General features: G+C 42.7%; 1 protein-coding gene across 3 annotated transcripts; it reads right to left on the bottom strand.

The window, feature by feature from the left end:
* Positions 1-837: 837 nt before the first annotated feature.
* Positions 838-14,759, bottom strand: LOC106584131 (GTP-binding protein REM 2). 3 transcript variants are annotated; one of them, XM_014169031.2, is made up of 6 exons: positions 14,195-14,275; positions 13,606-13,705; positions 12,884-13,199; positions 12,571-12,644; positions 3,583-3,760; positions 838-1,862 (listed from the first exon to the last, which is right to left on the bottom strand). In XM_014169031.2, the coding sequence occupies exons 3-6, from the start codon at positions 13,188-13,190 to the stop codon at positions 1,570-1,572; spliced, it is 852 nt and encodes a 283-aa protein (XP_014024506.1). In that variant the 5' UTR covers positions 13,191-13,199; positions 13,606-13,705; positions 14,195-14,275; the 3' UTR covers positions 838-1,569. The 3 variants fall into 3 exon arrangements, with proteins under 3 accessions (XP_014024506.1, XP_014024505.1, XP_014024504.1); XM_014169030.2 differs by lacking the exons at positions 13,606-13,705; positions 14,195-14,275 and adding an exon at positions 14,533-14,759; XM_014169029.2 differs by lacking the exon at positions 13,606-13,705 and having other exon boundaries at positions 14,195-14,512.
* Between the last annotated feature and the right edge of the window lie 1,577 nt (positions 14,760-16,336).

The following is a 16,336-nucleotide window of genomic DNA, read 5'->3' as shown; positions in this document are numbered from 1 at the left end:
ACTCTACAGACAATAAATCCTGGCTGCATTCTCCATCCCCTCCCTCCTTCTCTCTTATGCCCTCTCTAAGTTCAGTCTCGCTCTGTCTCTCTCTCTGGCCCTTTCTCTACCCCTTCTCTGTATCCCCATGGATACAAGATTGTCTGTATACTCAAAAAAGCAAGTGAAGAGCTCACGAAAATAATCAAAACTATGTAATATCAGGGCTGCTACTTTGACTGCCCTATTGCACCGGTCCTGGAAACCTACGGGTAACTGCCAAAAGAAAGGAAACCCCAACATAAAGTGTGATAATAAGGCGTTAATAGGGCACCAGAACAGCTTCAATGCAGCTGCAATGTGTCTTGGCATAGATTCTACAAGTGTCTGGAACTCTTCTGGAGGGATTCTTCCACGAGAAATTCCATAATTTGGTGTTTTGTTAATGGTGGTGGAAAACGCTGTCTCAGGCGCCGCTCCAGAATATCCTATAAGTGTTCAATGGGTTGAGATCTGGTGCCTGAGACACACACACAAACACCCTTTAAAGCCCCACGCTCATTTGAGGCCCCTCTTTCAAAGTCACTAAAATCTCCTTCTAGCCATGGTAGCCAAAATAATGGGCAACTGGACATTTTTATACATGACACTAAGCATGATGGGATGTTAATCGCTTAATTAACTCAGGAACCATACGTGTGGAAGCAACTGCTTTCAATATACTTTGTATCCCTCATTTACTCAAGTGTTTCCTTTATTTAGGCAGTTATCTGTATTTCTACAATGCGAAGAGCATTCAGAGAAGTTTCTGCACTATAAAGTCTCTCAACTGTAACAGAACACACAGAGACAAATACATAGATAAAAAGAGTCACCTTCCTTTCTCATGACTTCTATAACTATTTTATTTGATCCTCAATGAAATCACATGGGAATAGAAGTGGATAATCAATCCCACCACTACAGTATGATGCTTTGTGTTGTATTTACATGTGTTCAACAGCTAATGAATGGTTTTCTATCACCTATGGTTGTCTAGTACAACATTTTTACATGAATAAACCCAGATACATCCATCTCTTCTTTAATGCCATTCTCTCTTCCTGCTCTTCTCCACTTTATGCATGTGTCATCCCCCACAACTGTATCCTCTTCCCATCACTCACTTTTACACTCACACACTGACACTCACTTTTCTCATCACCATAATTTACCTCTTCGAATCCATCTCTATTTTGCAATTACTTACATCTTATTTCCCTCTTGCTCTCTTTCTAGCCACCCCTCTCTCTTTCTAGCCACCCCTCTCTCTTTCTAGCCACAACTCTCTATTTCTGGCGACCCCTCTCTCTTTCTAGCCACCCCTCTCTTTCTAGCCACCCCTCTCTCTTTCTAGCCACCCCTCTCTCTTTCTAGCCACAACTCTCTATTTCTGGCGACCCCTCTCTCTTTCTAGCCACCCCTCTCTTTCTAGCCACCCCTCTCTCCTTCTAGCCACCCCTCTCTTTCTAGCCACCCCTCTCTCTTTCTAGCCACCCCTCTCTCTTTCTAGCCACCCCCCTCTCTTTCTATCCCTTCCATCATCCCTGATCACAGGGCACCCAGGTCATGGCAGGACCGGGACTTTTGTCTAAAGAACTTGCCCCCGTCTCGTTCCCTCTCGCGGGGGTAGCGTGGGACCAGGCTAGTGAGGAAACGCTTGGCACGGTGGGTGATGCTCTCCCGGCCGCCAGCCATGTCATGCCCACAGGCCCCTGGAGGCACCGGGCTGAGGCCCCTGGCTAACCTCACAGCATACTCCAGGAGCTCTGCCGTGCGATGATCCAGAGAAGCTGACATCTCTACATATAGACAGTCAAACAGAGAAGCGCTGGTGAGGGCCTCTAAGAGAAGAGAGAGAGAGAGAAAAAGGGAGACGATGATGAGGGAAAAAGAAAGACACCCATAAGCACAGTAGTCAGTGGTAAACACATTTTGGATGAGAACATTTCTGGGTGGGTACACAGTGATGTGCTGGTGTCACAGGTTCATCCATATTAGTTACATGATAAAGCACCTCTTATGTCATTGTCCTGTGACTCAGCCCAGCTCCTCTCTGGTTGACCTCAGATACACTACAATATCAATATCCCTGCCTCTGTGGATTTATTGTGTCATTACAGACTAGTATTCCCAGGACAAACACACACACATTGAAAGCATTTATTAAAAAGACGTAAAAAGCACATATTAAAGATAGAGTGCAAGACAGAGATCCCGGGAATGAGACGCCAGACGATGAAAGATGGTGAGAAGCAATTGCCCTAATTGTTCCTAATTAAAACTGTGTTTGTTATTAGAGTTGAAGAGAGGAAGAGAGGTATGGTAAATGTTTTTTTTTCTCCTGAGGGAGATTTCAACCGATGCCTGTGAAAAGCAATTAATCAGAATGCCTTACTCTCTGCCTCAGGCCTACTCAGACAAAGGCTCTTGGCTCTGAGATTACATAGCACTGAATCCAAAAATGTCTAGGTCTAAAGAGCTGCATTCTGGAGAAACACTTATCACCCGGAGACGGGTGGGGGTGAAATGGAGAAAGTTTGAAAGAACAAAAGTTTTGTGTGTTATAGGTTGAGGGAACCAAACAGCCGAGCTCAGGCTGGTCTTCTGAACACACCACACAGCCATATCCTCAGTTGATATGTACGTTTAGATGAATAGGGTGTGTGTTCTCAGTATCTCATGCACAGTTCTCAGCGTGCACATCCCCTCCCCCCATACTCCCACACTGCACTGCAGCTGAAGCGCTGTGCCACTTTCCGTCTGTATTCCTGTAAATCTCCCCCCACAGCAGTACCCTGCAGAGATACAGTATAGAACTCTGACAACACACAGGGTGGAGATGGCAGGCAGGAATAAGGCAATGAGAGGATAGAGCATCTATAGGGAGAGATAATCTATAGGGAAAGGTATAGGGAGAGATCATCTTTAGGGAAAGGTATAGGGAGAGATAATCTTTAGGGAAAGGTATAGGGAGAGATAATCTATAGGGAAAGGTCAAATCAAATCAAAGTTTATTTGTCACGTGCGCCAAAAAAAACAACTGTAGACCTTAAAGTGAAATGTTTACTTACAGGCTCTAACCAATAGTGCGAAAAAAAGGTATGTGTGTGTGTGTGTGTGTGTGTGTGTGTGTGTGTGTGTGTGTGTGTGTGTGTGTGTGTGTGTGTGTGTGTGTGTGTGTGTGTAGGTAAGTAAAGAAATAAAACAAGAGTAAAAATACATTTGAAAATAACAGTAGCAAGGCTATATACAGACACCGGTTAGTCAGTCTTATTGAGGTAGTATGTACATGTAGGTATGGTTAAAGTGACTATGCATATATGATGAACAGAGAGTAGCAGTAGCGTAAAAAGAGGGGTTGGCGGGTGTTTGGACACAATGCAGATAGCCCGGTTAGCCAATGTGCGGGAGCAAAGGGAAAGGTATAGGGAGAGATAATCTTTAGGGAAAGGTATTTGCTAGGACAGTGCAGGTTATACAAAGCATCTTAAGGTTGCAGAGACAATGGGGGACATCATTCCATCGCAGTCCTGTAACAAAGAGAGGGCCAAGCTGCCTCACCTTGAGTGCTGACCTCACGTGAACGGACCAGGTCGCTCTTGTTGCCCACGAGGATGATGGGAGTTTGCGGTTGCGTCTCCCTGAGGAGGAGGCGGAGTTGGGCGGTGCGGTGGAAACTCCGCCTGTCCGTCACAGAGAACACCAGGACACACACCTCACACTGGAGATCAGACAGGTCCTGAGAGAGAGAGATCACCACAATCATACCACTTTACCTTCCATTTTGTCGTATGAATTTCAATAAGAATACACTCCTATTTATAAGAAAGGCCATACTTGTACTTGTATAGAACAACCAAATCTACACTATATACCGTAATTTCCGGACTATAAGCCGCTACTTTTTTCCCACGCTTTGAACCTCGCGGCTTAAACAATGACGCGGCTAATATATAGATTTTTCCCGCTTTCAATTTAAAAAAATAAAAATAAACACATTCTGTGACGTACTCAGTTTTTTGGCGGCATGAAGCTTTCATTAGACCAATGAAATTAATCATTCTGATTACGGTAGTCATTTTGTCACCCTCATCATGGCAAAGACACGGAGAAATGCATATGATGCAGCTTTCAAGTTGAAGGCGATTGATCTGGCTGTTGGAAAAGCTAATAGAGCTGCTGCACGGGAGCTTGGTCTGGAGCAATGACTTTCTTGGTGGCTACTGTTTACTGCAAATGTTTTATTTTTGTTACAAGGCGTGTTTCATTAAAGCCTATTTATTTTTGTTACAAGCCGTGTGTCGTTAAAGCCTGTGTAAAGTTAATTTGTTTCATTGCACCGGTAGGCACCTGCGGCTTATAGACATGTGCGGCTTATTTATGTTAAAAATAATAATTTTGTAAAAATTCATAGGGTGCGGCTTATATTCAGGTGCGCTCAATAGTTCGGAAATTACGGTATACAAAAGTATGTGGACACCTCTTCAAATTAGTGGATTTGGCTATTTCAGCCACACCTGTTGCTGACAGGTGTATAAAATCGAGCACACAGTCATGCCATCTCCCTAGACAAATACTGGCAGAATGACCTTACTGAAGAGCTCAGTTACTTTCAACGTGGCACCGTCACAGGATGCCATCTTTCCAACAAGTCAGTTTGTCAAATTTCTGCTCTTCTAGATCTGCCCCGGTCAACTGTAAGTACTCCTATTGTGAAGTGGAAACGTCTAGGAGCAACAACGGCTCAGCTGCAAAGTGGTAGGGCACATAAGCTCACAGAATGGGACTGGCGAGTGCTGAAGTGCATAAAAATCGTCTGTCCTCGGTTGCAACACTCACTACCGAGTTCTGAAACTGCCTCTGGAAGCAACGTCAGCACAAGAACTGTTCGTTGGGAGCTTCATGAAATGGGTTTCCATGGCCGAGCAGCTGCTCACAAGCCTAAGATCACCATGCACAATGCCAAGCGTCGGCTGGAGTGGTGTAAAGCTCGCCGCCATTGGACTCTGGAGCAGTGGAAACGCGTTCTCTGGAGTGAAGAATCACACTTCACCATCTGGCAGTCTGACGGACAAATCTGGGTTTGGCGGATGTCAGGAAAACACTACCTGCTCGAATGCATAGTGCCAACTGTATGGTATGGTGGAGGAGGAATAATGGTCTGGGACTGTTTTTCATGGTTCGGACTAGGCCCCTTAGTTCCAGTGAAGGGAAATCTTAACGCTACAGCATAAAATGACATGATAGATGATTCTGTGCTTCCAACTTTGTGGAAACAGTTTGGGTAAGGCCCTTTCCTGTTTCAGCAAGTCAATGGCCCCGTGCAGAAAGCAAGGTCCATATAGAAATGGTTTGTCGAGATTGGTGTGGAAGAACTTGACTGGGCTGCACAGAGCCCTAACCTCAACTCCATCGAATACCTTTGGGATGAATTGGAAGGCTGACAGCGAACAAGGCCTAATTGCCTAACATCAGTGCCCGGCCTCACTAATGCTCTAGTGGCTGAAGTCCCCACAGCAATGTTCCAACAGCTAGTGGAAATCCTTCCCAGAAGAGTGGAGGCTGTTACAGCAGCAAAGGGGGGGACCAACTCCATATTAATACCCATCATTTTGGAATGAGATGTTTGACAAGCAGGTGTCCACGTACTTTTGGTCATGTAGTGTATATGTTGTTTCTATGAATAAGAAAGCGGTTAACCCTGCTGCCAGGTTTTCAAAATGATAGGCACATTTGGCTACACATATTTTTATGTGTCTTAAAGTGTGCACATTTTTAGAGCCTTGTGAATGAGGGTCAGCAGAAACATTTCATTAGGGACAGTTCGAACTTTACTGCGGTGGTCCAAAATAGGGAAGGGTTGTCTTACTTTTTTTTGTTGCTTTGGGGAGGGTTGTGTGTTGTTTTATTGGGCACTGAGGAGGGAGGTTTCCCTGGTTTATATTCGCTCTTTTGAAGGACTTACTATATAAATTCTTCCATTGTAGACAATTGTCCTCATCTGCTTCCTCCCCTATATCAAGGTGTTTTGGTACTTCCCTTATGCACTACGCTTCAACGCATGCTAACTTTTACTACACCACAGGTCAATATCTTCTACCAGTCTAACTTTCAATCTGTCACATCCTGACCATGGTAAGCTGTTATTTTCTATGGTAGAGTAGGTCAGGGCGTGACAGGGGGGTTTATTCTATATGTTCTATTTCTATGTTCTTAGGTTCTAGTTTTTGTATTTCTATGTTGGTCTGTTTGGGATGATCTCCAATTAGAGGCAGCTGGTCCTCGTTGTCTCTAATTGGAGATCATACTTAAGTAGGGATTTTTCTTTCTGGGTTTTGTGGGTGATTATTTTTGAGTAGTGTTTGTTTCTCCTCTGAGTCACAGTTTGTTTTGTCTATTCAGTTATTTGTTGTATTGCATAGTTTCACAGAGTAAATAAAATGTGAAACTACACACACGCTGCACCTTGGTCCTCTCCTTTTGACAGCCGTGACACTATCCTGCCCTCTATCCAGATCTGCAATAGGCTAACTAGCAACCTTACCACACATAAAAGCTGCATCATTTTTTTTTACCTTTAATTTAACTAGGCAAGTCAATAAAGAACAAATTCTTATTTTCAATGACAGTCTAGTAACAGTGGGTTAACTGCCTTGTTCAGGGGCAGAACGACAGATTTTCACCTTGTCAGCTTGGGGATTCAATCTTGCAACCTTTCGGTTACTAGTCCAACACTCTAACCAGTAGGCTACCTGCCGAATCTACAAGAACAAAAATGAGTAGCTGATAGGCAGCAGCGAGCCCAGCTGCAACATTACACATGAAAGAACAGTGAAGAGAACACAGGGGCCCCACAGGGGTGTGTGCTTAGTCCCCGCCTGTACTCCCTGTTCACCCACGACTATGTGACCAACACGACTCCAACACCATTATCAAGTTCACTGACGAAACGACGGTGTTAGGCAATGATGAGTCAGCCTACAGAGAGGTCAGTAACCTGGCAGTGTGGTGCCAGAGCAACAACCCTTCCCTCAACGTCAGCAAGACCAAGGAGCTGATCGTGGACTACAGGGGGGGGCGAGCACGCCCCCATCCACATCGACAGGGCAGCAGTGGAGCAAGTTCCTCATTGTCCAAATCACTAAAGACTTAAAATGGTCCAAACACACACGTAGTCATGAAGAAGGTGCGACAGTGCCTCTTCCCCCTCAGGAGGTTGAAAAAGTTTGGCATGGGCCCTCAAATCCTGAAAATGTGCTACAGCTGTACCATTGAGAGCATATTGACTGGCTGCATCACTGCTTGGTATGGCAATAGCACCGCCCTCAATCGCATGGCGCTACAGAGGGTTGTGCGGACAGCTCAGTACATCACTGGGGCCGAGCTCCCTGCCATCCAGGACCTCTATATCAAGCGGTGTGAAAAGAAGGCCTGGAAAATCGTCAAAGACCCCAACCACACAAGCCATAGATTATTTTCTCTGCTGCTGCACGGCAAGAGGTAGCAGTGGATCAAGTCTGACACAAACAGGCTCTTGAACAGCTTCTATCCCCAAGCAATATGACTGATAAAAAGCTAACAAAATAGCTACATGGACTGAGTTTACCTTATATCTTTATTTACATTTTATTTCAATATTTGTCTCTATGCACACTACACACACTACACACTTCACACACAATCAATCACTCCATAATTTGCTCACTCACACATAATAGGCACATACATTTATACTGACTGTACACACCTGCACAACCACTCACATGCAAGCTACTGCTATTCTGTGTATCCTGTTGCCTATTCCCCTTACTCCTATACATATCTACCTCCATCACTCCAGTATCCCTGCACATGTAAATATGGTATTGGATCTGACTTTTTAAATATTTCCTGTATATAGTATGCTTACTTACTTACTTTATTATGCAATTCATATTTCCTATTCTTATTTCTTGTGTGTGTTTTTTTTTGTAGTAATACATTGCTATTGATTATTGCATTGTTGGGTTTTGAGTTTGCAAGAAAGGCATTTCACTGTACTTGTGTATGTGACATTAAAACTTTAAACTTGAAGATGAGACACGCAGCTCAAAAAGCTTCCCTTTTGATCTTGTTTAAGGACAATATAATTATCCTACCTAGACTAACCTACAACACCACAATGCAATGAATAATTGCATTATTGTTTTTAAGTGAGTACAAAATTCTAGAGATACGCTGTCTGTTGCAGATCATCATTCTCCCAAGTCGTCCTATAATAATGTGGCCACATATGCTCCAGGCAGGCCCAGTTATTCAGGAAAGCTTAAAGCAGGCTCTGCCTCCTCTCCAATTCGAGCGGCTAGTCTTGGCGCACCTAGAACCTAATGCTTCAATATAGATTAAATATTTGTCATTTAACTTTTTTAATATATTACCTTTTATATTTGGCATAAACACAACCAGTCACGATGTTTAAATATGATTAAGCTACTTCAAAAAGTCTCCTTTAGGTATGTGCACGTTCGTCAAAAATATAATTCCGGCATCCTCAAAATGGCTTGACATTAACCAGGTTTCCATCCAACCTATTAATGCCATTAAAGTACGTCGGACAAAAAATAGCACGACATCATGGGAAAACATGCAGTTAGGCTACAGATGAAATAAGTTATGATGAACTTCACAGGGTGGTGAAAGTGCACAGTGATGAGCTTGATGTTCCTTTCAATAAATATTGAGAGTCTTATTCGGGTAACATGATGATCGATGCGTGGCTGCCGTTTGACAAATAATCTCACACTTTTGTCTATAATAATCTCATCATGTAGGCTATTCCCACACTGTATCTGCGAGCTCTTGGCTAAAGTGGGCACATTCACTATACCCCAAAAAAAATCATTGTGACAAAACCATCAGTAGGCACTAGAGTTGTAAACCCATTGAACTTTTCTTTTTTTATTCGGTACATGGGAATTTAACTGCAAAAGTTATTTGCAGATTTTAGACTATTCACATGAAACTCTGTCACTAATTGGATGAAAACCTAGCTATAGACACCAGTGGCGGTCGGTGCCGTTTAAGATGAGGGAGGATGATAAAAATGTTTTATGAACATGGCCTTATTTATATTACAGCATACTGGATGACTGGCATTCATATTCCATTCACCCAGCTCAATGTAACATCGATAGGTTTAGGCTACTACATGATACTCAAATGTTCCCTGAACTCATCATGAGGTTGCTACAACCTAGCCTATGAATGAAAGTTTACAACGTAGGTGCACAGGTCGAGAGAATTATGAGTAATCAAGCAGTTAGACAGTGACACATTCAATACCGCCTTGCACACTCTTGCCTGCATCTAGCTGATCTATTGTGTAATCATCAGTCCAACAGTTGCAAACGAGAGTTTCTACTGGACAAATTCAGTTGTTTATCCCCGTTTTGTTCCGTTTGCTTCCGGTTAAGAAACGTTTTTCAACAGAATTGGCGCAATGAATACACCCCTGATCACACTCAAACACAGTTCATTTTCATACCAGGCACATACAAACAGCTGGTTGTATATATAATTCCTTCTCACATCTATCTATGCACTCTCCTCCTCTCACTATTTTCCTTCGCTTGTGGACTTCAGTGCCGAACACATCAGCTGTCAGTGACCAGGCGAAAAAACCTTTCCATGCCAAACCTTCGTATCATGACTGCTAACTGCTACACACAGCCTACATCGTTGTCACGTCATAGTCAACATAGGCTTAGCTACTAGAACTAAGGCGTTAGTAAACCCACTACAATCATGCAGTACAGTGTAGTCAGTTTAGCGGTTACATCGGCGGGCCCAGGTGGCTATAAATTAATAAAGCCAAAAGCTTATGGAAGAGTTCCAGTGTTGGATGGACATAGCCCTCTAGCTAACATAGCATTCCTCTCTGTTTGAGCTGGGTGTATGCTAAACTAGCTAGCTGCATTTGACACTAGCTAAGTAAGTGAAAGTGAAAGTGTAACAAAATCTACTACGAAATAAAGCTATCTTTCTCTCTCTCTCTCTCCCCCTCTCTCGCTTGCTTCTCCTTAACTTTGGAAGAAATTAATTTGTTCAAAACTGTTAAACTATTGTCTTTCTCTTTGGGTCAACTACCACATTTTATGCACTACAGTGCTAGCTAGCTGTAGCTTATGCTTTCAATAGTAGATTCATTCTCTGATCCTTTGATTGGGTGGACAACATGTCAGTTCATGCTGCAAGAGCTCTGTTAGGTTGGAGGATGTCCTGCAGAAGTTGTCATAATTCTATCTATGGAAGGGGGTGAGAACCATGAGCCTCCTAGGTTTTGTATTGAAGTAAATGTACCAAGAGGAGGACATAAGCTAGCTGTCCTCCGGCTACACCATAGTGCCTCAGTGCAGCTGAGGCTACTGTAGACCTTCATTGCAAAACAGTGTGTTTTAATCAATTATTTGGTGACATGTGAATATATTTACAATAGTTTTATCTAAAAAGGATAATTTTTAAAATGTTCAACCATAAAAAATAAATATGAAATTCACTCAGGAGGAGCCTCCACTGATAGACACCCTAAAGACTGCACTAGTCCAGTGTCACTTTGATTATGCCTGCACATCATGGTTCACCAGCAGCCCCAAACATCTAAACAATAAGCTACCAGCCAAACAAGCTTGTAAGAATTTTACTTAAACTCCCCACTCATACTCATCTGGAGGTTGAGCATTTTAAGCAGCTAGGCTTAGTCTGGTCCACATAATTATTACGGCCTCAGTCCCCAGGTACCTATCCAACAATTTTTCATTTATTAAAGATGTCCACCAGCGTAATACCAGAGCCAGAGACACTAATATTCATTGTTTTAAATATAAGAGTCTATCTGGTAAGAACACATTTTAACTACCACAGCAACTCAGAGCCATACCAACCATAACCACTTTTTTTTTTAAATGTCAAAAGCTGGCTAATGTGTGAACAGTATAACAAATTTTTCTCTGTATCTCTGTAATGTGTTTGTATACTGTATATGTAATTGTGTGTGTGTGTGTATATATATATATATATATATATATATAACATGTAAAAAATATGGACCATACTGGAAATAAGTCCCCGACTTTATTATGCAATCCCGGTCACTTTAAAAAATCTTTGTACTGTGTGTATATATATTTATGTATTTTTTTTTACTGATAAATAACATCAATCAATGCAAACTGTGCAGCGACCATTTGATGATTGAAAAGTGACATCTATTACAGAACACCAAAAAGTTGAATGACATTCGGAGATTGTCAAGCCAAACCTTCGATACTGGGTAGGCCTACCAAGTAGGAGGGATGTATTTTCTGTTTGTCGAGATTGACATAGTCTATTTATTGTGGCGTTGAAAACGCAAACCATCATATTGAAGTGCCCGAATTCGGTAGGCTTTGTTTATTGGTTGTGTGGTGCATTGTCACAGAAACCTGTTGGTAGAAAATGTGTTGCTTATATTTATATAATTATAAATATCAATATCAAAATGTTGAAAATCAGATTCCTCCCTAGCTGATCATTGTCTGCAGCCGGCACTGATCGTAGTGTAATGAAACAGGCAGGGAGAGTGAGCTTGTCCGTGGTGGTCGGCGAACCTTCAACCTTCTGGCCCATAGCCCTGACCGTGTGATTGTGTTTTTTCAAAATTTCAAACAAATGATTGCATATTATTCTGGTGGTATGCAGTGAAAATGTGCTGCCTGCAGCAGTCAAGACTGAGAGTGGAGCCCTGTGCTCTTTCATTCTATGATTCCCCGCTGCCTAGAGACAAATTACCATACCACACCAACTGGGAACCATGTCAATTACTGATGACACACGCAGAGGATACAATCACACACACACACACACACACACACACACACACACACACACACACACACACACTGGATGCCCTTCGACTAAATCGTTCATAAGTCACTGAAAATGATTCAGGGACACTCAGTGAGAAAAGCTAAATTGAAATTCTAAAATCTGAATTTAAGATTTCACTCTTGAGACTGGACTGCATCAAAAGGCTAACTCATATTCTACTGAACATAATAGACAGAGCAGCATCACCAACATATCTTGGTCTCTCACACAAGACAACCAGAGAACAACGTCAGTGATGCAATTAGATAAACAGAAACGCAATAAAATAAATCTATGTAAGGTCAACAAAAAGAAAAGACCCAAATTCACAAAATGTTGTTATTTCAGACTGGAGAGCTACTACAATACCCAACCCCCAGCTGGGTCAGGAACAGCAGAAGGAGAATATGTCCCCAGTACTGTACATCTGCTCAGTGAGCAGCTCCCTCCCTTACACATCCATGAACACGTTTGAAGAATACCCAGGGCAACAGGGGTAAACCTGTGGAAAATAACATGATAAGAAGCTTCCAAGCCAGTCAATAACAGAGGCCCACAGGGGAAACTCCCACATTAAGAGTTAGTCCATGAGGAAAGACAAAGGGTAAGGAGTGGGAGAGAGAAGGCTGGGGTAGAGTGCGACCACAGGCGTGCTGTTAGGCTCACCTGCCTCCAGTTGTCGTAGATAAGGATGGTGCAGTCCTCGTCGTCCACGGTAACAGTGTGCACATAGCCCTCCCCTGAGGGAGAGAGAGACATATCAGGCAAGTCTCAGGTGGGAGATGGTGGAAATAAGGTTATCAGCTTATGTTTTTTTTTACAAGACATACTACATTTGGTTTTGCCCGGCACACATTTAACCTGTTAGTATTGTAGGCCAATTTTTGTAAAAACAGTGGTCCGTCTGAAGGAAAACTAGACGGGTCACAAGCAGATATTTTTTTCATATATTTTTGTCAACATCCAAACACCAATGCACCTTCAGAATCCACAGATGCAGTTCGATCCAAATCCCCAGCCAAGGCGATAGCAAGGCATGACTTGCCCACCCCATTCTGACCAAGCAGGGCAATTCGAAAGGGCCCTTCAGAGGGGGGTCTCCCCTCTACCACTGAGGTGATGGTCTCATCCTTCACCAGGCTGAAACTGATTGGAGGAGGAGAAGGTCCAGCCAACCCTGATGTCCAATCACAATCATCATGAACTGCTTCTTCCCGTCTGAGCTGGTGTTTGATTGGCAGAGGGGTACTTCCTCTGCGTAAAGGCGGGGCACTGGACAGAGTCATACTATCACACTAAAACAGAGACAAATAAATAAATATACACAATATTTAAGCAATAATGCCCGAGAGGGTGTGGTATATGGCCAATATACTGTACCACGGCTGAGGGCTGTTCTTATGCACGATGCAAAGCGGAGTTCATTATTGCTATTATAAAATGGTTACCAAACATAACTAGAACAGTAAAAAGTACTTTTTGGATTTACCCATGGCTTTCAGCCAATCAGCATTCAGGGCTCAAACCACCCAGTTTATAAATTCCCATATAACATGGATCAACCAGGCTCTGACTTTGAGTCCACATTTCCATCAGCATTCCACACTCTGAAGCAGCTTACCATGCACACATACAATTGTACAGATAGCACGGATTGTGATGTGGCTTCCATGTGCAATGCTGCGCTACCTAGTATACTACCTCATCCTCAGCTGTCTCCAGGAAAACTTGAACCAATTTGACTGTAATAAACAGTGGGCCAGTCACTCTGTGCCTGACATGTCATCACTTTTAGTGTGATCTGAAATAGAAAGCCCTAGTCACATACATTACATTATCTCACTCTGTGTCTATCACCCTCATTATTAATATCTACACTGCTTTTGCCTCTCTCTATCCACTCTATATCTCTCCATCTCCCTTTCTAGCTTCATCTCTCGATTTATGTCTGTCTCTTTCTCTCTCACACAAGCACACACGCTCACACACAGGCACACACACACACACAATGAGACGCAGAGAACCCTTAAGAACTGAAAGGCCTCCTGCCCATGAACAATTTGATGCCAGTTACATTTGATGCGCAAAGAATAAAACAAAATCAATTAGAGCCCTTCTGTTATGTCATCAGCACTTCCCGCATCCTGTCACAACGCGTGCAAGCGATAGACGTTCTTGACAGATGTCTTGTGAGGCAACCGTTAGGTAATGACATATTTACATCCATATAAACTGTTAAAAAGGTACATGGTGGCTGCCCAGCACATTCTCTTTAAACATCATCGCCTACCTTCACCAGTGTTTCCTCGATACTGATACTGTCTTTGAGCGCATCTGTCAGCATCTGCAACTTGAAATGCACCAGTCGGAAATCGACTTTTAAGGAATCCCGAGTGTTTTCCCGCCCTCACACTCTTCTTACTCACGCGCTCTCTACCTCAAGCCACACCAAAAACAGTTGTGTGTCTCTCTCTCTCTCTCTCTCTCTCTCTCTCTCTCTCTCATGCGCAATCACAAACACTACACGCACGCACAGACTCTGCTACATAGGCAACTGAAAACACCTTTCTCTCCACCACAGTGTGCTCTCTCCAATACAGTAAATTCGGTCCTCCTGCAGTGTCTTACCCAATTCTCGCTCCTCTGCATTTATGACTCAATTACATGACGTGTAATGGTCGTTGTCAGCTTTTCATTTTCTTAGACAAAATGTATTTAAGCTCTTGACCTATATCTGCGTCGAATACATCTTCCGCGTAGAGAAAAGTTCATGCGAAAGAAGAAGCAAATTTTACTCCGCTCTAAATTACCTTTTGGATGCTCCAGGATAGTTACAGTAATAGGTTTACATTTCGCCACTAGGGCGCAGCAGAATCTTTTTTTTTCTCCAATAACTCTACCATGCATTGCCTTTTGTGTGCGTGCGTGTGCGTGTGTGTGTGTGTGTGTCTGTGCATCAGTTGCGGTCAGTGCCATTTAAGATTAGGGAGGACGATTTATTTTTATGAGCATGGCATTATTTCTATTATAGAATATTGGATGACGGTCATTCATATTCCATTCACCCAGCTCAATGTAACATCGATAGGTTTAGACTACGACATAATACTTGCATTTTCCCTATAGCCTAGCCCTCATGAGGTTGCTCCAATCTAGCCTACTAATGAAAGTTTATAATGCACACTACCTTTCAAAAGTTTCGGGTCACTTAGAAATGTTCTTGTTTTTGAAAGAACATTTTAAAAGATTATCCATTAAAATAACATCAAATTGATCAGAAATACAGTGTAGACATTGTTAATGTTGTAAATGACTATTGTAGCTGGAAACGGCAGATTTTTTATGGAATATCTACATAGGGTACAGAGGCCCATTATCAGCAACCATCACTCCTGTGGTCCAATGGCACGTTGTGTTAGCTAATCCAAGTTTATCATTTTAAAAGGCTAATTGATCATTAGAAAACTATTTTGCATTTATGAGCTTCACAGCTGAAAACTGTTGTTCTGATTAAAGAAGCAATAAAACTGGCCTTCTTTAGACTAGTTGAGTATCTGGAGCATCAGCATTTGTGGGTTCGATTACAGGCTCAAAATGGGCAGAAACAAATATCTTTCTTCTGAAACTCGTCAGTCTATTCTTGTTCTGAGAAATGAAGGCAATTCCATGTGAGAAATTACCAAGAAACTGAAGATCTCGTACAACGCTGTGTACTACTCCCTTCACAGAACAACGCAAACTGGCTCTAACCAGAATAGAAAAAGGAATTGGAGGCCCCGGTGCACAACTGAGCAAGAGGACAAGTACATTAGAGTGTCTAGTTTGAGAAACAGACACCTCACAAGTCCCCAACTGGCAGCTTCATTAAATAGTACCCACAAAACACCAGTCTCAACGTCAACAGTGAAGAGGCGACTCCAGGATGCTGGCCTTCTAGGCAGAGTTGCAAAGAAAAAGACATATCTCAGACTGGCCAATAAAAAGAAAAGATTAAGATGGGCAAAAGAACACAGACACTGGACAGAGGAACTCTGCCTAGAAGGCCAGCATCCCGGAGTCGCCTCTTCGCTGTTGACGCTGAGACTGGTACTACTGTGGGTACTATTTAATGAAGCTGCCAGTTGAGGACTTGTGAGGCGTCTGTTTGTCAAACTACACACTCTAATGTACTCTTGCTCAGTTGTGCACCGGGGCCTCCCACTCCTCTTTCTATTATGGTTAGAGACAGTTTGCGCTGTTCAGTGAAGGAAGTAGTAAACAGCATTGTACGAGATTTTCAGTTTCTTGGCAATTCTCGCATGGAATAGCCTTCATTTCGAAGAACAAGAATAGACTGACGAGTTTCAGAAGAAAGTTATTTGTTTCTGGACATTTTGAGCCTGTAATCGAACCCACAAATGCTGATGCTCCAGATACTCAATTAGTCTAAAGA

This window comes from Salmo salar, chromosome ssa23 (genome assembly GCF_905237065.1).
Source record: "Salmo salar chromosome ssa23, Ssal_v3.1, whole genome shotgun sequence".
Taxonomy (NCBI): Eukaryota; Metazoa; Chordata; class Actinopteri; order Salmoniformes; family Salmonidae; genus Salmo; species Salmo salar.
The sequence above is the reverse complement of the archived record's forward strand: the minus strand, read 5'-3'. Positions and strand labels throughout refer to the sequence as shown.

Excerpts from the sequence above, each read along its gene's own strand:
- LOC106584131 (XM_014169029.2), bottom strand. The coding sequence starts at position 14,248 with ATGCTGACAGATGCGCTCAAAGACAGTATCAGTATCGAGGAAACACTG. Across the intron at positions 12,645-12,883 it reads TGCATCTGTGGATTCTGAAG|GGGAGGGCTATGTGCACACT; the intron begins GTGCATTGGTGT and ends TCTCTCCCTCAG. Across the intron at positions 1,863-3,582 it reads ACGTGAGGTCAGCACTCAAG|AGGCCCTCACCAGCGCTTCT; the intron begins GTGAGGCAGCTT and ends CTCTTCTCTTAG.